The sequence below is a fragment of the Bos mutus genome, chromosome 21, assembly GCF_027580195.1.
Source record: "Bos mutus isolate GX-2022 chromosome 21, NWIPB_WYAK_1.1, whole genome shotgun sequence".
Classification (NCBI taxonomy): Eukaryota; Metazoa; Chordata; class Mammalia; order Artiodactyla; family Bovidae; genus Bos; species Bos mutus.
Window position 1 is genome coordinate 22,846,523 of NC_091637.1, and position 27,251 is coordinate 22,873,773.

General features: G+C 42.4%; 1 protein-coding gene and 1 non-coding gene across 4 annotated transcripts in view; both read left to right on the forward strand.

Annotated features, from left to right (window-relative positions):
- Nucleotides 1-27,251, forward strand: part of EFL1 (elongation factor like GTPase 1) — a 113,929-nt gene that overhangs the window by 17,057 nt on the left and 69,621 nt on the right. For all 3 annotated transcript variants that reach the window (XM_005887129.3, XM_070358385.1, XM_070358384.1), the window contains exons 8-15: nt 5,281-5,404; nt 7,866-7,942; nt 8,657-8,793; nt 9,994-10,116; nt 13,635-13,734; nt 19,371-19,522; nt 19,773-19,939; nt 23,109-23,247. In XM_005887129.3, coding sequence (XP_005887191.1) covers nt 5,281-5,404; nt 7,866-7,942; nt 8,657-8,793; nt 9,994-10,116; nt 13,635-13,734; nt 19,371-19,522; nt 19,773-19,939; nt 23,109-23,247 — 1,019 coding nt within the window. The remainder of the gene's footprint in view (nt 1-5,280; nt 5,405-7,865; nt 7,943-8,656; nt 8,794-9,993; nt 10,117-13,634; nt 13,735-19,370; nt 19,523-19,772; nt 19,940-23,108; nt 23,248-27,251) is intronic.
- Nucleotides 22,615-22,686, forward strand: TRNAR-GCG (transfer RNA arginine (anticodon GCG)). Its single transcript has one exon. It is a non-coding gene; the product is annotated as a tRNA-Arg (tRNA).

The window sequence follows — 27,251 nt, forward strand, 5'->3', positions numbered from 1 at the left end:
TCCTATTCCATGGTATTGGTTGTACCACAGTTTGTTTAAATATTTACCCATTGAAGGACGTCTGGATTTTTTCTGGTTTGGGGCTACTGTGAGTCAAGCTGCTATAAGCATTCATGTGTAGGTGTTTATGTGAACAGAAGTTTTCATTTCTCTGGGATGAATGCCTGGAAGTGCGTTTGCTGAGTCCTGGGGTGGTTATATGTTTGATTTTTAAAGAAACTATCAAATTGTTCCAGAGTAGGTATACCATATTCCTGCCAGCAATGTGTGGTGATCCATTTCTCCACATCTTAACCCTCATTTGGTATCATCACTGTTTCTGTCTTTTCTTTTTTTAGCCATTCTGCTAGATATATACTGATGTGCGGTTACGGTTTTAATTTGCATTTTCCTAACAGCTTCTGGAGAAGGCAGTGGCACCCCACTCCAGTGCTCTTGCCTGGAAAATCCCACGGGTGGCGGAGCCTGGTAGGCTGCAGTCCATGGGGTCGCTAAGAGTCAGACACGACTGAGCAACTTCACTTTCCCTTTTCACTTTCATGCATTGGAGAAGAAAATGGCAACCCACTCCAGTGTTCTTGCCTGGAGAATTCCAGGGACAGAGGAGTCTGCTGGGCTGCCGTCTATGGGGTCGCACAGAGTTGGACACGACTGAAGTGACCTAGCAGCAGCAGCAGCAACAGCTTCTGAGGTTGAACCTTTTCATGAGCTGATCTGTCATCTATATATCCTCTTGGGTGAAATGTCTTTTCATGTTCTTTGCCCACTTTGTGTTTTTGTTCAGGTATAATTGACATATACCGTTATATTGATTTCAAGTATACAGTGTAATCTATCTGAGTACATATTGTGTAAATATTTGTTTATATTTGTATATAGATGATATATTTGTATATAGATGATCACTACAGTAAGTCTAATTTTCGTCATACTACATAGTTAGAAAATTTATGTGTGTGTGTGATGAGGATTTTTAGCTTTGACTCTTAACTCTCTGTTACACAATGCAATGTTACTAACTTTACTTACCATGCTATATACATTGCATCCTATGACTTATTTTATAACTGGAAGTTTGTACCTTTTGCCCCTTCAACCATTTTGCCAACCCTCTACTCCTTGCCTCTAGCAACCACCAATCTGTTCTCTGTATCTGTAAGATGCTTGATTTTTTGGTTTTGTTTTTTAAAGCTTCTACATGTGTAAGTGACATCATGCAGTATTTGTTCTTGTCTTTCTCCATCTGACATATCTCCTAATGCTTTCAAGGTCTATCCATGACAAGTTTGCATTCTTTTTTATGGCTGAATACTATTCATGTGTGCGTGTGTGTGTGCACGTGCACACCACATTATCCTTTCATCTGTGAATGGACACTCAACGTGGTTTCCATACCTTGGCTATTGTCAATAATGCTACAGTGAAGATGATGTGATGATTTCTTAAACATCACCCAGCCACTGAGTGGCAGAGCTGTTGTTAAGTTTAAAGACTGCCTGGCAGTGAAATTCATGCTTTCTTACCATGGTACTTCTGTGGGATCTTCACTGTGGAGTATTGGGACCCTTGTTTCCTCTCATTGCCCTTCTGGATATGTACATGCTCAGGCCAAGTAGTAGTGATAGCAGTTTTGAATGTGCTAGGTAATTGATTACAGTTCTAACCACAACCATTGCTTACTCATGGAATCAGAAAATTCAGAGGATTTTTTACCTTGAGAAAAAATGTCTTCAACTTGGATAAACAGTTGTGGGATATAATGAAATTTACTTTAGTTGTGGGCTTAACCTTTCATACAGTTTGTGGGGATAATAGAACCAGGAATAAGGGACCAGGTGAAACCAACCTTGGTTATTTCTCATCTCCCTTTTTACAGGAACTTGCTCTTCAACGTCATTTTGACTGAACACATTGCCTGGGGCAGCATAATAAATTATAATACTGTAATTTTTTTGTGTTAGTTTGTAATAAATTATAGATTCCTTGGTTTACTATAAAGATCATATCAGACTTAAATACATTCAGATAATGGATTATAGTGAAAATGGAAGTTAACAAACCTGAACATTTGTAGTTTTCACATGTAGTTGATGACTTACCTTTATCAACTTTCTGGTCCTCAGTTTCTTCATTTGAAAAATAATAATGTAGGTCTAAGATAATGTCTAAGAGTTTCTTTGAGCTAAAAAGTTCAGTGATTCATTCAGTCATAGAAGAGAGTCAGACCTATTGATTTCTTAATTGGTAAGCATTTTGTTAGTGAGCCACAAGGTGGGGGGCTTGTCCTTTTCTAGTACTTATTTTCATAATAATAATTGAATGTTTTATGTGAATTTTAGTCTAAATCTCATGAACTAGGGGGAGTTGATCATGGAAGAAGGAATGGGGAGAGATTTGAATGAATGAAATCAGGGGAACTTGAGTATCCCTCATAACTTTGGATGTTTTTAACTTACTTTCAGTCAATAGATCAATTCCCCTGTATTAGACAATGTCATCTTTGGAGATCTGCTAGTGCCTGTTCTCAGCCAGTTGACATGTTAACTTATGGGAAAATGGTGTTGGAAATGAAAGCACTGGAGACCCTTTCCTTCCAATTTTCCTCTAAAATGTCAGTGACTAGGGAACTCCACGTGTCACAAAACGTGAGAAATGAGCACATGTCAGAATTTAGAAAATGTTTCTATGAACTCTCACGTAGTGGGACAGGATTAAGAAGTATGACTAGTGGCTGTATGGCCTGAATTTGTCCTGTTAATAGTTGTTACTCCAGGAGAATCTGCTCTGAAAAAGCAGCAACACAGTGGCTTGGGTAGGTGGCAACAACGATCTGTTAATAGTTTCTGGTTAAGGTAAACAGAGCTGAGGCCCAACCCTATTCAACAGGGACAGGAAAGAGAAGACGGTGAAAAGCCCTTCCTAGTAGTTCTTCATGCCACAGCATCTTAGAATCCTGTAATTAATATTAGCCCATTGGGTACCTCGAACTTATAAGCATATGTGGCCCAGTAATTTCATGTGGCCACACCCTCATTCAGGAGGATTGGCCAAAGATTGATGAGTCAGTAAACTCCTGGAAAACATGTTCTGCAGATCTTTTCTGAGAATCCTGTTTGAAGTTGCTCAGTAGAGGAAGTGAATTAAAATAGAACTCAAGAATGGAGAAGTCCTGCTAGAAGCTGTCATTGTAACTAATGACAGATAAAGGAATAAAAGCACCGAGCAATAGTGGAGAAAGGTTTGATGTTGATAAGCAACTTTTGTGGTAACCAGGGGATGAAAAAGAAGGTAAAGGATGAAGAACAAGATTTTCAAAGATTTATAAGTGTCTGTGTGTGTAGGTATGTGTATAGAAATGACAGAGTAGAAAAGGGTGGAAGACAGTGACCTATAAGCAGACGGGCAAGTGTCTTACTTTAATTTATGATTCTATAGCAGTATTAGTTTTTGCGAAAGTGTTTACCACTTTGTGAGTTAAAAATAGGACATATATCTGACATGTTGTAAAGGATAACAGAAAATATAAGTCTGGGAAGCACACAAATCAACGTTAAAAAGAAAATCCTAGAAGCATGAATAGAATGTGCCTGATCAGAACAGTAAGTGACAGTAAGTATTTGTACCCCTTGTTGAGGAGATACTGTTTTTTAAAAAGAAGGAAATTTCATTAGAAAAAAAAAAAAAATTCATGAGTGAGCAAGCAACAACATACATAAATAAATTATATATAAATTACGTATTGTTATATACATGAGTTGTGCCCTCGTATCTGACTCTTTGCTACCCCATGGACGGTAGCCCGCCAGGCTCCTCTGTCCAAGAGATTCTCCAGGCAAGAATAGTGGAGTGGGTTGCCATTCCCTTCTCCAGAGGATCTTTCCAACCTAAGGATCGAATCTGTGTCTCCTGCATTGCAGGCGGATTCTTTACCATCTTAGCCACCAGGGAAGCCCCGTTATATACATGTTGTGTATACTTATATAAAAAGTTTTGTATGAAACAGTATAACATGTAAATGTATAAACTTATTTACATATAGCATAATAATATAGTTTATGTTTTAATATCACTATAAACATAAAGTATATAAAAGTTGACATATAAAAGTTATAAATAATGTAATATAATAGAAACTAAACTTTTAGAAAAAATTTTTAAGACCTCTACTAAGTTAATATCTTTTGGATCAAATGGGAAATAAAGCTTTAAACAGGGAATTACTTTGCGTGGGAAGGACCCTTGAGGCCAGCTCTTTGAGAACGTTGATGGGCTTATAACCATGTGACATGAATTCTGCTTCCTGACTGGGTATTTTTCTCTCCCGTGACTCAGTGAGAGGGGGCACTGGGTTTTTATCTTCAGTAGTTTCTGTAGTGTCTCTTTTTGCTTCTAAGTTCCTGCCTGATGGCTCTTCATATTTCTGGTTCCAACCATAATTATCAACTTCCACTCCTCCAGCTTCTTACTGCTCCCACCAGGCTTTCGTTATCAGAATGTCGGCCAATTGGACTTAGTTGTAGTTAACCCCTGGATGTTTTGGAAAATACAGCAGGTGTCTTGTAAGTTGCTGGTACTTTGAGAGTTGGACTCAAAGCTTAGATTGTGTAGGAACATACTATTCCCTGCAAAAAGTTTTTTTTGGAGGGGGTCCTTTATCCAGACACTGCAGATGGTGTAATATACAGCATCCTTATTTGTCCGGTGACTGCTCCCATTTGGCTGGGGTTTGCAGTAGAGCAGACCTGCTGCTAACTGGTTTCTCTAAGGGCTAGAGAGAGCTAAGTAAGTGTATATGTATTTCCTGTTTAATCTCAGATGCTACAGAGCCTTTTTTGGCCGGTTCCGGCTGTAGGGTTTATTTACTTCATGAGCAATAGGAACTTACAGTGAAGGGCTGAAGCAGAGTTTATTGTTGGCACAGTTGCAGTGGACAGCTGGAGCCTGTTTCCTTGGCCAGTGTTCCTCTTGTTTTACGCTTGCAGAATTAAGAAAGGGATTGATAGCATGAGTTCTAATTCATATGAATGTAGGGAAAGTTGGACAGGAACACCGGCGAGACTGCTTGGCTTTGAATCCCAGCTTTACTTGTTACCTGTGTGATATCTCGTGCTTCATTATGCTTTTCCATGAAAGGGGGGAGATAATTAGTACCTGCCTTGTAAGAGAGTTGAAATGAATTCAGAGCACATTGAACAGTACCTGGCACAGAAACACCCAAATGCTAGCTAGACTCATACTTATTTCTGTTATTAATAACATGAACACTTGCTTTTCTTTCAGAATTGAGCACTTTGCCAAAATCTACAGTCAAAAAACTGGCATCAGAAAGGAAGTTCTTTTGAAAACATTGTGGGGAGATTATTATATAAATACGAAGGCTAAGAAGATTATGAAGGTGGATCAGGTAACGTGGTCTCTTGTGCCTATTGATCGGTGGTCACATTCTTGCCCTGTGAAAGCCTGCACTGTAACACACTTGTAATCTGCCTCAGTTTATGTGAGTCAGTTTAGGGGAGATTTTCTACTGTATATATTTGGCTAAAGATCATGTGTCTTATGGAGAAGGCAATGGCAACCCACTCCAGTACTCTTGCCTGGAAAATCCCATGGACGGAGGAGCCTGGTGGGCTGCAGTCCATGGGGTCCCTAGGAGTTGGACACGACTGAGCGACTTCACTTTCACTTTCATGCATTGGAGAAGGAAATGGCAACCCACTCCAGTATTCTTGCCTGGAGAATCCCAGGGACGGAGGAGCCTGGTGAGCTGCCGTCGATGGGGTTACATAGAGTCGGACATGACTGAAGCGACTTAGCAGCAGCAGCATGTGTCTTATGTCCAAGTATTGCTTAAATAGAGTTCCTTATCAGGATCAGAGGACTGCATGTTGTTGTTGTTGTTTTTCCTATTTAAGAGGAGCAGAAATCCCAGATCCTGGGCCAGTGAACTTGAAGACACATATTTGCATCATGCATTTGTGTGTCCCCTTCCTAAAGAGACATCTCTTGTAGACGTCACTGCGTGGCCTGTATTCCTAGCCTCAGCCGAGGCCTCCTCATTGAACACCAGTCACCATGCATTGCTGATGGGTGAGGCAGGTGCTCCTTGGAGCATTCTGTCGGTGGAGGTCTTGCAGGGCTGCTGAGTCACCTAGCCTCAAAGGAAGGATGCTTTCTTGAAGACTTTTTTTTTTAATATAAAATTAAGGATTTTATAAATGTATTCTCATTGAAGAGCATGTATGTTCCTTTTAGAAGGTATTCCTTAGTATAAAGCTACAGGAAAGAAAAAAATACCAGAGGCCAACACTGCTAATGGTATGGTTTTCATTTCTTTCATTCTTTCTGTTTAGATAACATATATTCCTCGATTGAGATAATGCTGTTTATACAATGTAGCCGCTTTTCCTCTTGACATTCTATTGTGACCATCTTCCCTTGTCACTGAAAGTTCTTTATAAACAGTACAGTGTGTAGATTCCTTAAAAACTAGGAACAGATCTACCATATGACCCGGCAACCCCACTCCTGGGCATATACCCTGAGAAAACCAGACACCCCAGTGTTCACAGCAGCACTGTTTACAATAGCCCTGGCGTGGAAGCAGCCTAGAAGTCCATTAACAGAGGGATGGATAAAGATGTGGTACGTTTATACAATGGAATATTTGTCATAAAAAAGAACAAATTTGAGTCCTAGTGAGGTTTATGAACCTAGAGCCTATTAATACAGAGTGAAGTAAGAAAGAGAAAAATTACAGTATATTAATGCATATATATGGAATCTAGAAAAATAGTATTGATGAACCTATTTGTAGGGAAGGAATGGAGACACAGATGTAGAGAATGGACTTTTGGACACAGGGACGCGGAGAGGGGACGAATGGAGAAAGTAGCATTGACACAACATTGTAAAAATTAAAAAAATAATAATAATAATAAGAGGAGCCAGTGGAGTGAAGTAGCAAAGAGCATAGTTTGAGATTCTCTTTGCCTCTCAGCTCTACCACTTTCTAGTTCTGTGACACTTGTCTGTTTCTTTTCTCTGCAAATTGAAGATAGTAATATTTATCTCATGGAGTGATTATATGAAATATCCAAGAAAAGTCTTAAGAGCAATTCCTGTCATGTAATAAACACCCTCTTACATCATTATCACTCATGTAATCATTCTCCTAAGATTGAACATAGTTTTTATTTCTGTTTCTCAAATATTTTGATATTTTAAGTAAAGCTGTGATAGGCATCTTGATGCATACATTTTTAGGCCTTTACGATTTTTTTTTAACCAGTCCTTCAAAGGTAATGACTTAATTTCCCAGTACCTTGCCAGTAGCTCTTGAGAAAGAGGGTTTCAGTTTATATTCCATCTCTTGTACCTATGAGAGTATCCATCTCAAAGTGCTCATGCTGTAATTTTTGTATAGTTTGATAAGAGAAATAGGGGTTTTGTTTTTTTTTAATATCTTCTTCCTTGAAGTTGAATAGCGTTCATATTTTAAGAACCTCCTTTAGAACGAAGTCCATGGACGTTTTAGAGTGGAGCTTTAGCTCTCAGCTTGGGTACCGTGTGTTCTTTTGATGGCAGTGGGAGGGCAGCTGCAGTGATGTATCCACCCCCCCCCCACCCCGCACCCCAAGTGATTTCGTGTGTGGTGTCCACGGTTCGGAAAGAGAAGAGTGAGTTGTAACTGTGGATTATTGGCTGTTTAAAGCATTCATATAGCTACTTTCCTCTGCTTTGTTGTTGAATAAGTATTTTCTAGTAGAAATGAAGCATCGATAGTAAAGCACATCAAGAATGAATACGTTAGATATTGATGAAATATTCAGAAATTTTAAACCCATGCATCCTTTTTTTTTTTCCAGGCAAAAGGAAAGAAACCTTTATTTGTACAGTTGATCCTGGAAAATATATGGAGTTTGTATGATGCTGTCTTGAAAAAGTAAGACTGTTATAAATTGTTTATCTCTGGGCAGTATAATTTGCAGTTTGACGAGTTACCCTTCCGAAAACTAGGTAGACTGGGAAAGTGAAGAAAGCCTTTACAGAGGCTTTGATTACCAAGCTTGGAAACCATTTAAAGGAGTATGTATAACCCAATTACAGGATGACGGGAGGGACAGAACAGAAATATTTTATAGAGTGCTGAGGCAAAGAGATAAAAGGATGGGAAGAACCATCAGACTTGCATTTTTACAAACTCAGTTTAAAGTAAAATAGTAAATGTAGTAGAAATGCTGCTTGATACTGAGGATCACTCATGGAGTCACTTAGGGAAAAAACCTTGCCCGATACAAGTGGAAAAGAAAGTTTGCTTTAGTAAATTCCCAACTTGTTCCAGTGGTGGAATGATGATTTTGGTTTTAGTATTTATTTATAAAATCGTTTTACCAGTTGACATAGCGTGTTTAAGACGATTGTGGAATGGTACTTCATGGGACATTTTCAAGAGAAGTTCATTTGGAAGTGGAAAGTAGAGGTTGAGCAGTTTACTCCTGTGGCAGGAGCCCCCCTCCAGCGTTTTTGTTTTTTTATAGTCAAGCAGTGCCTCAGGAATAAATGTGTCCTGTGATGTTGTTTCTCTTCCTCACTCCCCTTTGTATCTTAGGTAATCTTTCTCCTCACCTCCCATCCACCCATCTCTTGTTTACTATAGGGACAAAGAAAAAACTGATAAAATCGTGACTTCTTTAGGATTAAAAATCGGAGCCCGAGAGGCACGGCATTCAGATCCTAAAGTTCAGATCAATGCTATCTGCAGTCAGTGGCTACCCATATCTCAAGCTGTTCTTGGTATCCTTTATATTAATGGTTGTTAATGAAATCATAGTTTTGACAGAACAAGAAAAAAGAGTGTGTTATTGGCCATCAGGAGGTCCTCTGAAAATAACGCATGCCAATTCAGAGTAAGTTTTTTTCTGGGGTTATTTAATATTTTACCATGAAACTGTATTAAATACTTCAGAAATGAATATATTAATATTAATTAAGATTAATACGAATCTGAATGTTCTTAAAAAACATTTTAAATTTTTGTTTCTTAATCCATAAAATCAAAACTCTTAGACTAAGATTTGCATAGAAGTAGATACTTTAGATGTTTGTGTTAGGATCACTGGTTCATTTTAACCCATATTTTCTTTACCTTGTTGATACTTCCTCTCAAATTTGTGATTCCAAAAGGACTTGATTTTAAGCGGCTTACCTTAACTAAAGGCATTTTGTAGGTGAATTTAGACTATCTTCTTTGTTTTTTTTAAAAAGACTTTTGTTATATGGACCAATTTTAGTGTCTTTATTGAATTTTTTACAGCGTTGCTTTTGTTCTGTTTTATGTTTTGGTTCTTTGGCCGAGAGGCATGTGGGATCTTAGCTCCCCAACCAGGGATCGAACCCACACCCCCTGTATTGGAAGGTATAACCATTGGACCTTCAGGGAAGTCTCAACCAAAGTAATTTTATAGAGGAATTTAGACTATTAATACCTTCTTGTCATTGATCTGTGTGTGCTTAGCGGTACCCGTGGGGTGGGCTGAGGGTGCAGTGTCTGGGGAGTGGGCCAACAGTGGACCACGGGGCTGCAATAAACACAGACCCCTACGGTGACCTCGCTCTGTTGGAGGACCTGCTTGTATCGCAGCTAGCGGCTGATGGTGGTTTTATGCCAGTTGAGAGAGACTGAAACTGTATGAAAGATTTTGAGGACTGGGTCACAGGCAGCCAAACTCCTAAGCTCTGTGGTCCTTCCTCATTTGTTCCACAGGATGTCAGTGTTAGAGTATATGCCATGAGCACCCTTTCTGGGCTCTAGAGCGTCCACAAACTCCCTGAGATTGTATCCACGTTTCGAGATGTGACTTACGGAGTATTGCCTTACAGCCCAGGCATCGTGTACACATATGTTGTTACTTCAGTATTTCGTGCACAGTCTGAGTCTCTGCCAGGGTGAAGAGCACTTGCTCAGGCTTTTGAGTCCTTAACAGCAGACTTCAGCTATGGTGTGTCAGAAGCTTCCTAGTCCCCTCGACATTACAGCTGAGAGAGTGGAGAAACTGATGTGTGCAGGATCACAGACTTTTGATTCTCTCCCACCAGAAACCCAGGCTCTGAAAGCAGGTGAGGTAAAGACGAACACACCAGTCAATGTATATTTGGTCATCCAAAGTCAAGACTACTCTAGACCAATTTTCTGAATGCTAGCTTGCTAAATGGCCAAATGGCCAACTCCCCCGGTAAACAATTGCACAAACATTTCTCCAATGCTTTTTGTTTTCTAACATTTCAGTTTCGCCAGAGCCATTTTGCTCTGCCAGTGGAGTGAGGAGACTAGAGACCTCTCCCTTTTGCCAGATCACAGTTCATAATCTTATCATCATGCTCTATTCCATCCTCTCAGGTAGCCAGGAATGCATTCCTGAGGTGACTGTGTTTCCAGGGCCTGTGGAACAGTGACCCCAGGGTCTGTATTCCCTCTAGAAGCCCCACACATGTTCGCTCCATGAGAGGGAGCCTCATTTGCTCCCAGCCTCATATGGCTCCATGAAATTCATCTGTGCGCACCACTCTGTCCTGCTCTTTTTCTCCCATTCTGTTGGATTTGCAGCCTCTGCCCTCAGATCACTGCTGTTCTCAGACCCATGGTTGACTCTCCTTTGTTAAATCTCTCGGCCAGTTCCCAGTCCTCCTGACTAGATCTGTCACTACCATTTGACACAGTCAATCCCTCCTTCCTCCTTGAGACCCCTTTTTCTTTGACTTCTGGGCTTCCACCTGTTTCTCCTTGTCTCCCTGTCTCCTGGGCTTTTTATCCCCCACCCCACCCTGGTTTTTTTATTAAAACAGGAGAAAAATCAAACAGAAGTTAATAACGTGTACAAGGGAGAGACCTGGGAAAACAGAATAACTTGCTAAAATATCTGAAACCCTCACCTTAAATACTGTCAGTGGTTTAGAACTTCAAAGGGGAGAAAGGCATTTGCCATGGAAAATGAAAAAGTAAAAGTCTGGTTACAAAGAGTGTTTGCTGGACCACAGAGTGGGCTCTGATCGCTGGGCCCTGCTGATTTCCCCACCACACCAGCCCCTTCTCTTTGCAGATATTTCTGGTGATAGTTGTATTCCAGGAACAGGCCCTTTATCTCAATTAGTTAGACAACTAAGGGGACAGAAAAAGAACAACTTCCAAAGTTCTCTGCTCCTTAAAAACAATCAGCCTAAATTAACCCTCCTCAAGAAACACCTTGTGGAGTGGTGAAGTTTGCTCTTCTGCAGTTCTGCCCTTAAACCTTCTTCGTGGAGTTTCACAGTCCAGAAGCCAAGTTGGTAGATTGTGTCTCATTAAGCCAGTCTCTTAGTCCTGACAGTAGGTTTAACTGCTGCTGCTGCTAAGTTGCTTCAGTCGTGTCCGACTCTGTGCAACCCATAGACGGCAGCCAACCAGGCTCCCCCGTCCCTGGGATTCTCCAGGCAAGAACACTGGAGTGGGTTGCCATTTCCTTCTCCAGTGTATGAAAGTGAAAAGTGAAAATGAAGTCGCTCAGTCATGTCCGACTCTTCGCGACCCCATGGACTGCAGCCTACCAGGCTTCTCCATCCATGGAATTTTCTAGGCAAGAGTACTGGAGTGGGGTGCCATTGCCTTCTCTGGTAGGTTTAACTAGACATCTTTAAATCCATTTCTGCAAGCGGTAATGCAGGTGGGCTCTCAAAGTTAGGCTTCTAAGGTGCAAGCATTCCAGTATTTCTAAGAGGCATTTTTGTGAAGACAAAAAGGCTCACGGTTGGAGCAAATCATAAACCAGCTTCTGAACCTAGGGAACAACCAGTCCAGATTTCTAGATGTTAGAGTCAAGTATCATTTGCAATTTGAAATGTCTTTAAATGTCTTTGATGATGTCCTCCAATGTTCAGGTAAACTTCCTGAGTGGCTTACAGTGGGCCAGAATATTGCCCCCAAATGGGCTATTGTGTGGTGGTCTCTCTTAAATTTATCTCAAGTTTCAGGACTTCAGGAAAGGAGCACCTTTGGTTCTCGGTGTTTCCACATCAAAAGTGGGAGGAAAAAGTGGCAATGTTAGTTTGGAAAGTTATAGCCTAATATTTGAGGAAACCTGGAGAATTCAGGATCCAGCCCAGATCTGCATTTACAGATAGTAAATCACAACCTCAAAGATGGTAACAGAACTAGAATCTAATATTCCCAAGTGTGTGTTATAGTTTCTGTTGAAACATAATTTTTTTCTCTCTAAAGTCACTCATTTCTACCCAGTATAGCCAAATTAAGACTCATTTGTTTGCAGAATAAGTTTAGTTTCATTAAACTTGGCCTGATTGTTTTTATAGGTTCAGCATGAATAGCAGTTCACCATGTAGGCTCCTTTAAATCTCTTTTGCTGGAACTCTACATAAGGAATCTCCAGATTGAACTTCTAATAGCCTCTTGAGGCTAAGAAACCAAGCCACATCTTTGCCGTCGGAGCTGGCTGTTTAGTCTTGATCTTTTTCCCGATTCTTCTCCATCCCCTTGACTTTTTAACTGTGGGATGCCCCAGGCAAGGCTTGGTATTTGGATCTCATCTGTTTTCTACCTGCAGTCACTCTCCTGCTCATCTTGTCCAATCTCTAGGCTTCCCATGACAATGGCGTGCTCTTAATTTTCACATTGGTTTCATGCCCCTATTTCCAGTCCATCTTTAAATCCTGTTTACTCTTCCTTTGAAATGTATCCAGAATTAACTACTTTTCAACATTTCCGTTTCTGCCTTCCTGGGGCAAGCAACCGTGCGTGATCTGTCACCTGGGTATTATAGTAGCCTTCCAGCTGGTATCCCTGAGTCTGTTCTTGATTGCCTGCAGCCAGGGTGAGCCTGTTAAAATCGGAGTCAAGGTGTGTTGCTTTGTTCCTCAAAGCCTTTCAAAGTTTTCCCTGGCAAGACTTCTGATAGATACTTAATTCTTACTTCCTTCTTCTCTTATTTGAATTTTACTCTTGAATTCTTTATGTGCAAATTATTTTGATGTAGGGTGATTTTAAAAAATTACTCACCAGTGGTGGTTTTTTTTTTTTTTTCCTTAACCAATATTTTTTTTAATGTAATTTAAGAAAAATGTCCATATGCTGATTAGGAAATTATGTTAAAATTTATAGATTTAGGGAAAATCAATACCTTTATAGTATTGCATCTTAATCTTCATTTCTAAGTTTTTTTTTGTTATCATGATATTTTTGTCTTTATTTTCTAACTTCTCTTAGGGGTTGGAAAAACTACTATTATGTATTTTATTAATAAGCTACCTTGTTGACTATTGCCCTTTGGTAAAATTCCTCAGTTCTATCCCTCTCCACTGGAAACGGTTATGAGGGCTTCTGGAGGGTAGTGAAGCCCATCTCCTACCTGGACTTACTCCTGCTCTTCTTCACCCTGTCAGTTTTGCTTTTCTTTTCCCCTTTCTGGTTCTCTCGCTCTCACTCTACTATTTTTCTAGCAATCTTATTTTTTTCTAAATGGAATTTTTCTTATAGTTGTGAAAGATTATAGGTTGCTTATGTATTTAGATGATGCCATGTTCTAAACTTCTTGTTTTCAGAAAAGCCTGGATTATTAAAGTAACATTTTTCTTTCCTGTCTGTTTAGCTTTTATGAAATGCGGAAGTGAAGATACCGCTCCAGTTATTATCTTTATTTCCAAAATGTTTGCAGTTGATGCTAAGGCTTTGCCTCAGAATAAGCCAAGGTAAGGATCATAGGGAAGCCAGGTGGGGCCAGGGAGGTGGGGTTCAGGGAGGGTGTGCGGTGGGGAAGGTGCAGTTCTGTCCTCAGCCCGGAACTCATGTGGAGCAGCCCCTGTGGGAATGTAAATTTCACTGAGTACTTGATCTTTTTGTGATCCCTCTGGAGGAAACAGTTGTTGAAATCAGCTCTGGGACTGTTAATTCAAATTCATGTTTAAAAAAAAAAAAAGTTGGTTTTTTTTTTTTTTGGCTGCATCAGGTCTTTTTTGCAGCACGCGGGCTTCTCTGGTTGCAGCAGACAGGCTTAGATGTGCCATGGCCTGTGGGATCTTAGTTCCCCAACCAGGGGTCGAACCCATATCCCCTGCACTGGAAGGTGAACTCTGAACCTCTGCACCAACAGAGAAGTCCCTGAATTCGCATAAAGTTGAATAAGTAGTTAGAGTAGTGGTAGCCACGGTTAACAATTGTTGAACGTCAGACAAGTTCTCATCTCAGCCTGTCTGTCTGCTTCACTGGAGATTTTTGAATGTGTGAGTACCTCGCCGATCTTTGTGCATGTTGTGTGTGTGTGTGGAGAGAGAGAGGGGTGGAGTTCAACCATGGGAGACGGATCCTTTCTCAAGTTTCTGAAGTCTTGGAGAATCTCTTCTACATCGTATGAACTGATATGGGTCCTCCTCCCCCACTAGTGTAAGTGATTAGATCCCGGTCGTTCCTTGTGGGGATCATGGCATTAGCCTCCTAGCTGGCTCTGCTGTCCCAGTGTCTAACTTGGCCGGTCCACTTGCCATTCTCCCTTCAGGATCTTGGTGTCTGGAGTGAAAAGATTCACTCTACCCAGGAGTTGGAAGGCTCTTCTTCTTTACTATCCACATCTATTCTGGGACCTTTCTGTGTGGGAATCTTTCAAATAACCTGAGAAAAAGAATATAAATCAATAGTACTTCTTAAGGGCCTGGTGCCTCAGGCAGCATCTCAAATCTTGCTCTTTTAGGTTCTAAATAATAATGGTAACAGCACTAATAATTGGCTGCAGTTTATCAAGCTTATAATATTGATTTATAAAAAAAATCAACTGCCTCACTGTTGATTATGCCGTCTAAATCTAACAGTAGTTCTGCAGTTCGAGTATTTACTGTTTCAGTCTAACCTGGGGAAGTTAAGAGGCCTTAAAAAGATGAAGTAGTAATGGATTTTCCAGTAATCATGTATGGGTGTGAGAGTTGAACTATAAAGAAAGCTGAGCGCCAAAGAATTGATGCTTTTGAACTGTGGTGTTGGAGAAAACTCTTGAGAGTCCCTTGGACTGCCAGGAGATCCAGGCAGTCCATCCTAAAGGAAATCAGTCCTGAATATTCATCAGAAGGACTGATGCTGAAGCTGAAACTCCAATATTTTGGCCACCTGATGCGAAAAGCTGACTCATTTGAAAAGACCATGACGCTGATTGAAGATTGAAGGCAGGAGGAGAAGGGGATGACAGAGGATGAGATGGTTGGATGGCATCACCGACTTAATGGGCATGGGTTTGGGTACACTCTGGGAGTTGGTGATGGACAGGGAGGCCTGGGGTGCTGCAGTCCATGGGGTCACAAAGAGACAGACACGACGGGGTGGCTGAACTGAACTGAGTGTGCTCAAGGTCACATAGCTAGAAGGCCAGAAGAGTATGTGAATCCACATCTGTCCAGCTGGACAGCCTATGGGTGTCCACTTCACCAGTGGGATCTGGCCTCCATCATCTGTGCAGCTTGTTAATCTCCACCGCTAGATCTCGACAACAGCCTTCCAGCCTGCCTGCCCTTTTTAGATTCTGGGCCTTTGCTCTGACCATTCTCAACCACCGTCTTCTCCAGTACTCTGTCAGAAATTCTTACTGAATGCTTAAGTGCCTGTTAAGTAAGATCCTGCTAGGAGGTTTTCAGGCAGTTCCTCTCCCCCCAAATCCCTAAGTCTGCTGCTTTGGGTTCCTTCTTAAGAACCAGTTTCTTGTAGTAACAGGATGTGATGTTCAGACAGAAACTGCACTCCTTGCTCCCTTAGTTCCCGTCATCTCCGCTCTCTGGTGCTGTGGTTACTGGTAGCACCGGCTGCAGCCTGCTCCTCAGCCCTCTCTCTGTCCCTCCCCCAGCCCACCCCTGCAGCCAGCTCCACAGAGGCCAGGGCGTGGATATTCAGCTTGGAATCCTGAGGGTGGGTGGTTTAGTGTTGTCGCCTCTTTCCTTTCTTCTCCAGCCTCACCTCCCCAGTCTGCATTCTCACCTCTGGTCACCTTCACCTCTACTGTTGGTCACTGCTGTCCCCTAAGCACTGTCATCCACAGTTAGCTCCACTTCAGCCTCAATAAGTCAGCACCCACAGACGTTCCTTGACTAGCAGAGCTCGGTTCTCTTGCAAGTGAATTCCTGTTTATTCTCAGTAAATACTAGTTGACACAATGGGTTCTTCAAATAAAACCTTGCTACCTTCTCTTCTGTCTGCTCTGTTTACCTGTGTCACCACTCCCAGCGCTCACAGCAGTGCCTGACCCATAGCAAGTGTCAACTGGGTGGATGGATAGATACATTGATGGACAGCAAGACTTTACATTTGATGTTAACTTCATGAATGTAAATGTTGTTACGAGCTCTGACAAAATGAGGATTTAATATACTTGAACAGATATGCTTCTTTCTTAACCAAAGCTACAATAAAACCACATTTACTTAATGTGATGATTTTATCATTTCTGATTCCTTCTGAATTGGGGGGGGTATAGCCACAGATGATGAGCATGGAATTTGGAGTCAGATCTGGCTCTGAATTACGGCTCCTCTGTTTATTGTCCATGTGACTCTGGGTCGAGTTGTGTAGTTCTCCTAAGGCTCCAGTTCTTATTTGTAAAACAGGAGTAAGAATACCTGTGTCATATAATTGTTTGGATAAGTATATTTCGATAATATGTGCAGAGTGGTTAACACAATATCTGTGCCGTAGTTGTGAAAGTAGTTTATTTTCTTGGGCTCCAGAATCATTGCAGATGGTAACTGTGGCCATGAAATTAAGACGCTCATTGGAAGAAAAGCTGTGACCAACCTAGACAGCATATTAAAAGCAGAGATACTACTTTGCCAACAAAAGCCTGTCTAGTTAAAGCTATGGTTTTTCCAGTAGTCACGTATGGATATGAGAGTTGGACCATAAAGAAATCTGAGCACTGAAGAATTAATGCTTTTGAACTGTGGTGTTGGAGAAGATTCTTGAGAGTCCCTTGGATTGCAAGGAGATCAAACCAGTCCATCCTAAAAGAAATCAGTCCTGAATATTTATTGGAAGGACTGGTGTTGAAGCTGAAGCTCCAATCCTTTGGCCACCTGATGCAAAGGGCTAACTCATTGGAAAAGACCCTGATGCTGAGAAAGATTGAAGGCAGGAGGAGAAGGGGACGACAGTGGATGAGATAGTTGAATGGCATCACTGACTCAATGGACATGAGTTTGAGCAAGCTCTAGGAGTTGGTGATGGACAGGGAAGCCTGGTGTGCTGCAGTCCTTGGGGTCGAAAAGAGTCAGACAGGACTCACTGACTGAACTCAGCTGAACTGATAAGCCCATTGGAAGAGACCATTTCTCTCTGCGCTAACCAGTGCATCAGGTTTTTTTTTTTTTTTTTTTTTAACCTCCCTGTTTATAGTGATAATAAGATATTCCATGTTTATATATTTTTTTAAATTTGTAGTTGAAGGATAATTGCTTTACAGAATTTTGTGGTTTTCTGTCATGTATCAACAAGAATCAGCCATAGGTTAATTCATACTTTTCAGATACTCTTATAAAAAGTCTAGAAGCAAGATAAGTTATGTAAGGGTTGATTGACAGGGCAGCTAGAGTGTGTAGCCTGAAGAAGAGAAGGGCGAGGGGAAGGGTGTGAGGACAGATGATTGAAAGGTGAGGAGAGGGGAGTATGTTTGTTGGGTGTTGCTCCAGAAGACAGAACAAGAGCCTAGAAATTTCATCCTGTGTGTGAAAGACCTTTAATACTGAGAGCTTACAGTGGAGAGGAGCTTATGCCAGCAGATGTGACTTCCCGACAGCCCTGAGCAAGCCATCATCAAAGGTCGCTCCCTTTTCATTTTTGTATCTGATGGCACAGCCCTGCCTCCTACATTGGGGTAGGTCTGACTAGAAGGGGCCGACTCCTAGAACCAAATTCATCCATTTCAGGGGGCAGGTGCTAAGGGAATAGAAGTGATGTCCAGTCCTGGAGGGAGGTCTTGTCGAGCAGGTGGGTGTCTGAAGAGGACAGCAGTGGACAGCTGGTGACTCAGGTGTGGGGCAGCCCATGTAATGTAGGAAGGGGATTGGGGCACCTGACGTTAGGACCTCTAGGAGTACGTGGCATGTAGCACGCATGGGACTAGTGCACTCTTGGTACGGCCATCTGAGTGGCTTCCAGGAGAGAGAAGGGGAAGGGGAATGGCGGGATGGGAGACGAGGTCGTCAGCCAGAGACGGAGGCGTGAAGCAGGAGTCATAGTACCAAAGTTGGGGGGCGGTAGAGGAGGCGGGCACAACGTGACAGGATCAAGCAAGGTGGCCCACCCCCTAGGCGAGCCCCCAGCAGACACACACGTGTGCACTCACACCCTTCCTCTGGTGGAACTCGGGTCTGACACCGTGACTGATAATCACCGTTGGACCTCCTGTCCGGCCTGAATTGCCAGCATTCGGCCTGGCCCTTCCTCTTGGACCCTAGTTCCCCATGGAGGTGTATTTTCCTACTTTCATGGAGAAAAGCTCGGTTTCTTACTGAGGTCATCTGCTTCTCTCTCTGTTAGAGTGTTCCGAGCTGTGGTATCTTACTGATTCCCTTTCTTTTCCGGCTGTTTGCCCTACAGAGGAGGAGCATGGGTGCCTGAGAAAGGTTCCGTGCTGTTGTGTGTGACTGTGGGGACACGGGCTCTTGCATGTCATTTCATAAGCTCACAGTAGCCGGGGACCCAGCGTTCCCAGCGGAGGAGGAAATGACAACCCACTCCAGTATTCTTGGCCGGGAAATCCTTGGATAGAGGAGTCTGGCAGGCTTCAGTCCATGGGGTCATAAAGAGTCCAACCGACTGAGTGACTAAGCAGCAGCAGCGGTGTTCCCAGAGAAAGCGTGATAGGCCTTCTCTTCTCTTGCTGCAGTGAATGAGAGAACTCGGAGAAACTTTCCACCAGGAAGGGACTGGGGACCAACCACCGTCTTCTCCAGCCACGTTGTTGTTCAGTCACTAAGTCGCGTCCAACTCTTGGCAACCCTGTGGACTGCAGCACGCCAGGCTTCTCTGTCCTTCACTGTCTCCCAGAGTTTGCTCAAACTCATGTCCTTTGACTCAGCGATGCCACCCAACCGTCTTATCCTGTCGTCCCCTTCTCTTCCGGCCCTCTATCTTTCTCAGCATCAGGGTCTTTTCCAACGAGTTGGCTGTTTGCATCAGGTGGCCAGAATACTGGAGCTTCAGCATCAGTCCTTCCAGTGAATATTCAGGGTTGTTTCCTTTAAGATTGACTGGTTTGATCTCCTTGCTGTCCATGTTAACACTAGCTGTTTCTTGGCTGGAACAGACTGAGATCTTTGCTGTGGCCAGGTGTTAACATGTCTGTGGTGTCCTGTAGACCTCTCACTCAGGAGGAGATTGCTGAGAGGCGAGAGCGTGCAAGACGAAGGCATGCGGAGAAGTTGGCAGCGGCGCAGGGCCAGGCACCCGTGGAGCCCACCCAAGATGCAGGCGCCCTTGAAATGAGTCCACAGGGAGAAGAGCCAAAAGGTACAGCTTTTCTCAGTAGTTTCCCCATCCTCAGTGATACGGATGGGGTTTTTGCCAAACTTGGAACACTCATCCTTCTGGTCTTGGGCTTTTAGCTTTGAAGGTAGCTTTCATCAATATACTTCTATCCTTGGTGTTTCTTTGCTCAGTCTCAGCTAACAACAGTGTCTTCCTTGTCCCCTCTCTGTTTCTCAGCAGCTCCTGGATGCAGAGAGCATCTGGGCACTCATGGTCCTTCTGTTTCTGGCAGGTGATGAGCAGGGGTTGGAAAGTGAGACCCCCAAACCCGTGCCCCCGGAAGGAAGCGAGCAGGAGTCTTTTATCGCCTTCGCTCGAGTGTTCAGTGGAGTGGCGCGAAAAGGAAAGAGAATTTTTGTCCTTGGACCCAAATACAGTCCTCTTGAGTTTTTGCAGCAGGTAAGAACAGGAAGTAAAACATTCGTATATTGTTTCATGGTTCTGCTTTCTTGTTAGATAAGTGATTACCTTATTGGTAGATGCGTTTGATCTCTAGGGAGGCGCATTTGGGTGAATCTGTATACTTCCTCTTGTGTCACTTTGGTACCATTTGATAAACCTGTCTCAAGTAATAGCATTTAGGAAATTAGGCTAGTACAAGAATCAAGTTTTCAAACCTTATTTAGTTAATTTATAAGGCTTTTGTAGAAATTCAAGGCTAGAGGAAAGAACTGAGAAGAACAGATGTCATGGTGGAGCCAGGACGATGCCAGGTGTTCAAGACATAAAGATCCAAAACCCAGGTGGCATGAGCCAAAGGCATGGGTGGTGAGCAGGTGATAGGCAGCGGTTTCTTGGCAGGCAGATCCCAGACATTGATCAGGAGGGTCTGACAGTTGGTGAACAGCCAGCGTCTAAGTATGTCTGGACCAAAGGGGAAATAAAGCACAAGCTAGAGCTGTCTCAGAACATTTTTGGACATACAGAAGGTGCATATGTGGTAATCAAATGATAAAGGTCAGAGGATGAATGCCAGAGGTCCACGGAGCCAGGCAGCGTCAGCGAGAAGCTGTGAGTGGGGCCTTCCAAGATGATCGTGCTCCTCTGGGCGCAGGTAAGCCAGGGGCGCTGCTGTGCTTGGCTGTGATGAGAGGTGCAGGAGGTGGCAGAAGAAAGTCTGTGCCATCAACTTCTCCTGCCTTGAATGCTTATTCCATCAGTGTGAGCAGCAGGTGAATCCTTGGACAGGTCCTTGGACTTGTTGCCATGCTGAGTGGTGACTGAGCAGTTTGTGCTAGTCTGTGACATGTTCAGATTCGCAGGGAGGAGTATAGCAGTTGGTGTGTTTGGAGTTACTTTTGAGGGGAGGGTAAAAATGTTGTAATAAGGGATATAAAAATCTACTTGTGATCTTCTTACCATCTTGGTTACCATCTATCCATAAATGTATTAGGTATAGTTCTCCATTTATTTAGGTCATTTAAAGTGTTATCATTTTCTCCATAAAAATCTTTAATCACTTTTGTTATTTATTCCTAACTCTCTCATATTTTGTTAGTATTCTGAAAGTTACTGTTTTAAATATATATGTATGTACTTTTTTTTCTACTGCTAATCTATAGACATACAGTTAGTTAACTTTTGTATGTTGGTCTGTGTATGACTTTCTTGCTAAATTGTCTTACTAATTATAATTTTTCTGTCAGTTCAGTCTCAGTCGTTTCCAACTCTTTGCGACCCCATGAATCGCAGCACTCCAGGCCTCCCTGTCCATCACCAACTCCCAGAGTTCACTCAGACTCACGTCAATCGAGTCAGTGATGCCATCCAGCCATCTCATCCTCTGTCATCCCCTTCTCCTCCTGCCCCCAATCCCTCCCAGCATCTGAGTCTTTTCCAGTGAGTCAGCTCTTCTCATGAGGTGGCCAAAGTACTGGAGTTTCAGTTTTAGCATCATTCCTTCCAAAGAAATCCCAGGGCTGATCTCCTTCAGAATGGACTGGTTGGATCTCCTTACAGTCCAAGGGACTCTCAAGAGTCTTCTCCAACACCACAGTTCAAAAGCATCAATTCTTTAGTGCTCAGCTTTCTTCACAGTCCAACTCTCACATCCATACATGACCACAGGAAAAACCATAGCCTTGACTAGACGAACCTTTGTTGGCAAAGTAATGTCTCTGCTTTTCAATATGCTATCTAGGTTGGTCATAACTTTTCTTCCAAGGAGTAATTTTTCTGTAGTTTGTTTTAAATGAATGGTCCTACTGTCTGTGGATAATTCTGTTTCTTCCAATTTGATCCTTATATTTTAAATTTCTTCCAGCCTATGTCTTGAGCTCCCCTATAGAGTTGTCAGTGAGTCAGAACACACGCATGTACATGTAGCCTGTGCCTCAGAGGCCATCATTTTCATGAAGTTTCCAAGTCTGCCCTAACACAGTAGCTTCTCTCTCCTCTTGAGATTTTATGCATTTACTTACCTGTGCTTCCTTTTTTGCCACTCACTCTATGTTTCCAGCAATAATTATCTTTTTGTATGTGATGTCTTGGGCATTTTTTCCTCTTCACAGCACGAGCACAATGCCTTGGGTACCAAAGATAAGTCGGTTCCTTCGTTGGCATGCCTTTGGGGCACTTGCATGTATATGAAAATCGTTGAATAATTCAAGACAATATCTTGAATAATTTGAGACAGAATCTCCATGAGAGTACATGTGATGTAGAAAGAGTTAGATGTAGAGCATCTTTGCTGTGAGAGTGTCGTGTGTCTTCTCGTCAGAGTCTCCGATGTGTCACAGCACGCTGTCTCCCACGTTAACAGCCCAGCCTAAAATAGTGGCTGTTTGGCCCTTACATGGCATTTTTATGACATCTAACTACTCCTCAAAGCTATTTATTTTCCTGTGTTACTCACCAGTAGCACTAGCCCTTGTCAGATGCTTAAAGGACATTATAAGATTGTAATTGACATGACAATATAATAATGTTAAAGCTATTTTAAGTGATAATAGTAACAATGAGTATTGAAATAATAGCACAGTGGTTCTGGTGTCCAATGGTGTCTGACACAGTTCATATAAATACTGGCGAAGGGTATGAGGATTTTTGTGTGTTAATATCGTGCTACCAGGGCATCCCTGGTGGCTGAGATGGTAAAGCGTCTGCCTGCGGTGCGGGAGACCCAGGTTCGATCCCTGGGTTGGGAAGACCCCTGGAGAAGGAAATGGCAACCCACTCCAGTACTCTTGCCTGGAAAATTCCATGGACTGAGGAGCCTGGTAGGCTACAGTCCTTGGGGTCGCAAAGAGTCGGACATGCCTGAGCGACTTCACTTTCACTTTTACCAGGTCACAGCAGAATTTATATTAGCCATAAAGTTTATGATTATGTGTAATTCTTGACAGGCTTTATGTATATGAGAAGTCTCTCTAGTTCAGAATTTACTCATAAACTGAGACTTCTTTTTATATCACACCATTTCAGATCTGAATGTTTCGGGTTTACATGAAACACTGTGACTGCACTATATCTTACTTATGAATCGAAGTAACTTTGTAGGTATTAACCCAAACCTGTTTTCCTTTGACGTCTCCTAACTTAGCTTCTGTTGTTTTTCTTTTCTGCCCAGGTGCCATTAGGCTTCTCAGCTCCATTAGAGGACCTTCCCCCAGTCCCCCACATGGCGTGCTGTACGTTGGAAAACCTGTACCTTCTGATGGGAAGGGAACTGGAAGACCTCGAGGAGGTGCCTCCAGGAAATGTGCTAGGTAGGGTGGTGCTGTGTGTCACATCTGTGCTCCGTTCCGAGACGTGGCCTGACATGTCACCCGAACCACGTGAGATATCTGAGGGAAATGACTTGGATCTCATTCTTTTTTTTTTTTATTTATTTATTTTGGGTCGTGTCCTTTGGTTTTAACTTAGTGCATTTCAGTAATTAGCATGTACAGTAGTGCTGTGCTGTGCTTAGTCGCTCAGTCATGTCCGACTCTTTGTGACCCCTTGGACTGGAGCCCACCATGCTCCACTATCCATGGGGATTCTCTAGGCAAGAGTACTGGAGTGGGTTGCCATACCCTCCTCCAGGGGTTCTTCCTAACCCAGGGATCGAACCCAGGTCTCCCGCATTGCAGGAGGATTCTTTACTGTCTAAGCCAGCAGAGAAGCCCAAGAATACTGGACTATGCAGCCTGTCCCTTCTCCAGGGCATCTTCCCAACTCAGGAATTGAACTGGGGTCTCCTGCATTGCAGGCAGATTTTTTTACCAGCTGAGCTACCAGGGAAGCCCATGTACAGCAGTAACTTGCTGTAAATTACGGTAGGAAATAAAAAGTAACTGCTTAAGAAATCTGTGAATAAGCTGAGGTTCCATTCATTTGGGGATGAGAAAGAATTTCTGCTGACAGTAAAGTCAGTTCAGATGAATAAGACACTTCCGGTTCTAAAGTATCAGAAACTATTCTGATTTAAGGGTCTGTCTGCTTCCAGGCTCTTTTAATCCATTGAATGTTTTATATTATAAATTCATAAATACTGTTCCTCATCTCCATAATGTTCATTACTTCTTTGTGGAGTTCACTTTTAAAGGTCCTCAGTGCAGCCTTGAAGACTCAGCTGAAGGAATTTTCCTTGGATCATCATAGGCACTCTGAGTGTGAAATGGAATGCTGGGTCCCGTTCTGAACCCTTGGAGTCCTTGTCAGGTGTAGAGCTATTTATGGGGGGACTCCTTGGGCTCCAGCTTCTTTTTATGTTTTAGAGAAATGGTCTAGACTGCTGGTCTGGAGCTGCTGGATTTTGTCCACTTTAGTCCAAGAAATTTGCGTTTTGATACTGCCTTGCAGAAATACGTAATTAAAAATTTTTTTTCATTACTTTTTTTGGGGCATGAATTTCTAGCCTCTCCTCAGTGTTACCCATTCTTTTCATCCTCTTTGGAAAATGCTGTTGAACAATTTACATGACTTATGAGCTTCCATAACCAGCAAAACATTTTTTATCAGGAAGGACATGGGAAGATGAATAGAAAGCACTCTGTTTTTGTTTATAAACCTTCCTTGTGATTCCTGTATTCCTCACACTCAATTAATTTTGTTTCTTAAATGGAAGGTGAGGTGGAAGATCTCTAACACAACGTTCAAGTGAAAAGAGAAGTACTGAAGAAGGCTTCAGAGCATGGTTTCTGTCGTATCCCCTCCAGTTAAGGGTCGTTGTTTGTGCTCTCTCCCCAGCAGAGGTCAGGAACATGACGTGCAGTCGTTCTGGTTGCCTTCTGTCTATTTCTAGATTGCCGTGTGTTGCTCAGCCCTGCGGCCAGCTGTGTTATGAGCAGGGAGACCATCTCTCTCTCATCTGCCTCCTAAGGCAGCCATAACCCTGCTATCTGCAGGAGACCGGCCACAGATTAAAGCATTCTTCGTCTTGGGGAAGAGAGAAATACCTCATTCTCTTTTACTGATCTTTTGAAGTTACTTGGGAGCAGTGGTAGGAGCTAGGGTGTTGGTAAGGGTGCCTGTTGGTTAAACATTTGTTTACCAAATTAAGTTGTTAAAAAATAAGATGGACACACAACTTTGGGACAAAATGAATTAAACAGAAAAGTGAGATATATTTTGTAGAAGCATTAGGATTGTGTTTAACTGCCAGTGATCAAAAAACCAACTGCACAGTCTTCAGTTTCCCTCAGTGGGAAGATTAGGGTAGAGGATAGACAGCTGAGGACTGGTGCCGTGGCTGTCTTATGTCATCAGGGAGCAGGTTCCCTCTCTTCGCCTGTTCACAGTCCTTAGCATGGGGCTTTGTCCCCATGGGACCAAGATGGCATCTGCATTGACATTCCTGGCTGGAAGAGGGCACACAGGCCAAAGGCCTTCTCACAGCACTGATGTTTCATTTATTTTTGTGGTCATTAGTTTATTTATTTTGGATGATTTGGTTGATGTTATTTTAAAACCTTTGGCAGTGACCGCCCCATATATGGTCTATTAGATATCTAAAATATCACTTACTAAGAAGTGCTCATAAACAGAGGCTTTATCCGTCTCTTCTAAATATCAGTTTGTCATGTGTGTTCTGATTATTCCATTATGCCAGCTTTCACCTCTCTCAGTAGGGGATTAGAAACTAAGATATGTTTGGGATGAAAAGGTCTGGTTTGCTCTGTGGAGTGATGAGGAAGTTCAGTGGTTTGGATGTGGGAATTGTGGGCAGGTGTGAAGCGGAGCTGGTATTCAGCCAGCACACACTCGTGCCAGTCTTAACGTGTGGAAACACCACAATCTGAGGTTGGAATAAGCAGGCGCTGCTCCCCGACCCCCACTGCCTGGCACCTTTTCTCCCCCTGGACTTCCCTATAATCCAGGGCTAAAGGGTTAAGTCTGGCACACCTGGGGTCCCTGTGGAGCAAGCACTGGTGTTTTTATTTGGGAAGAAATGCCCTGTTAGTGACCAATGTGTTATATATCCTCGCTTCTTTGTGATTTTTGTCATGTGGTCACCTCTAGCTGCAGTGAAAGCCAAAGATTGAGTCTCTTACAGTCTCTACAAGTAAGGCAGGGGATATGGGATGGTGAATGGTTTTTGAAGAGGCTGTCCACACTCTCAACCATATTTCCTCCACATTTGCCTGGTGTTGCCTGAAGCCCCTTCATTATGGTTCTGTTTCTTTACATTAGGGAGGAAGATAGTCTGCCAGAGTGATTATAAATGTAACATTGAAGGGATTGGAACCCAGCCAGCCACTTCAGCTTACCTTCTAAATTGAAGCATACCGGAATTATTTTCTCTCTATTAACCTAGATCTGTTTGAGCCCTGTGCTTGACTGTAAAGCATGAGTATTCCAAAATTCTGCTCCTAGGTCTGCCACTAACTAGCATATGGCCTCAGGCCAGTTGCATAACCTTCTGGTCCCCAGCTTTCCAAAATAATTTGGACTAGAGTAATTTTTACTAACAATCTTATTGTAAAAATAGAACAGCTACTTTGATTGTTTTTCTAAGACTGTTACGGACTTTCAGAGCTTCTTCTATTATGTTTATCATATATCCTAAGTTTTAAGGACAGAACATTAAACAGCATTGTATGGATGCATTTTTATTACGGTAGCTATAAAATATAAACAAAATTTTATGTACATCATATTTGTAAGATACGTACAAACTAAAGTAAAAATAAAATACAAACAAAATTCAAGTTTATAATTGCCATTATGGCAATTGACATTGCCATATTATGACAGGTTGACATTTCAGTGAGGATAGAGTGAGATAAAAATGCTTAGTACTTTCGTCATAAAAATTGTCCCTGGATTATGTCAGTATGCCACTGATTGAAAAAAAGTCCTAGGCTAGATCATCTCCAAGGTCGCTCCTAGCTTTAACTTTTCAGGCTTGTGTTTTTTAAAGAAAAACCTTATGTCAGTTATTAGGACATTTCTCTTCCTAGTATTCGTTAGAGGAACAGTAAATTTTTGATATGGTTACTAGGTTGGGTTGAGAATCCATTTCAGTGGCTCCATCAGAACATCTTGAACTAGTTACCAGTTTGTAAGGCAAATTTCACTTGTTCGTTGATTTAAAAACTGGAGCATATGTAGCAGTAGCAGCAGTTTCATAAGCCAGGTGTTTAATACAGCCTTTCGGAGTGAGGAGTAATAAGGCAGGACAGGGGTGTGTTGAGAGGTGAGAGAGAAATCAGCACAAGAGAAAGCTGATTGCCAGCAAGGGTGATAAATGCTGGGGTTTAGCTGTGGTTTCTAGAGTGAGCTGACT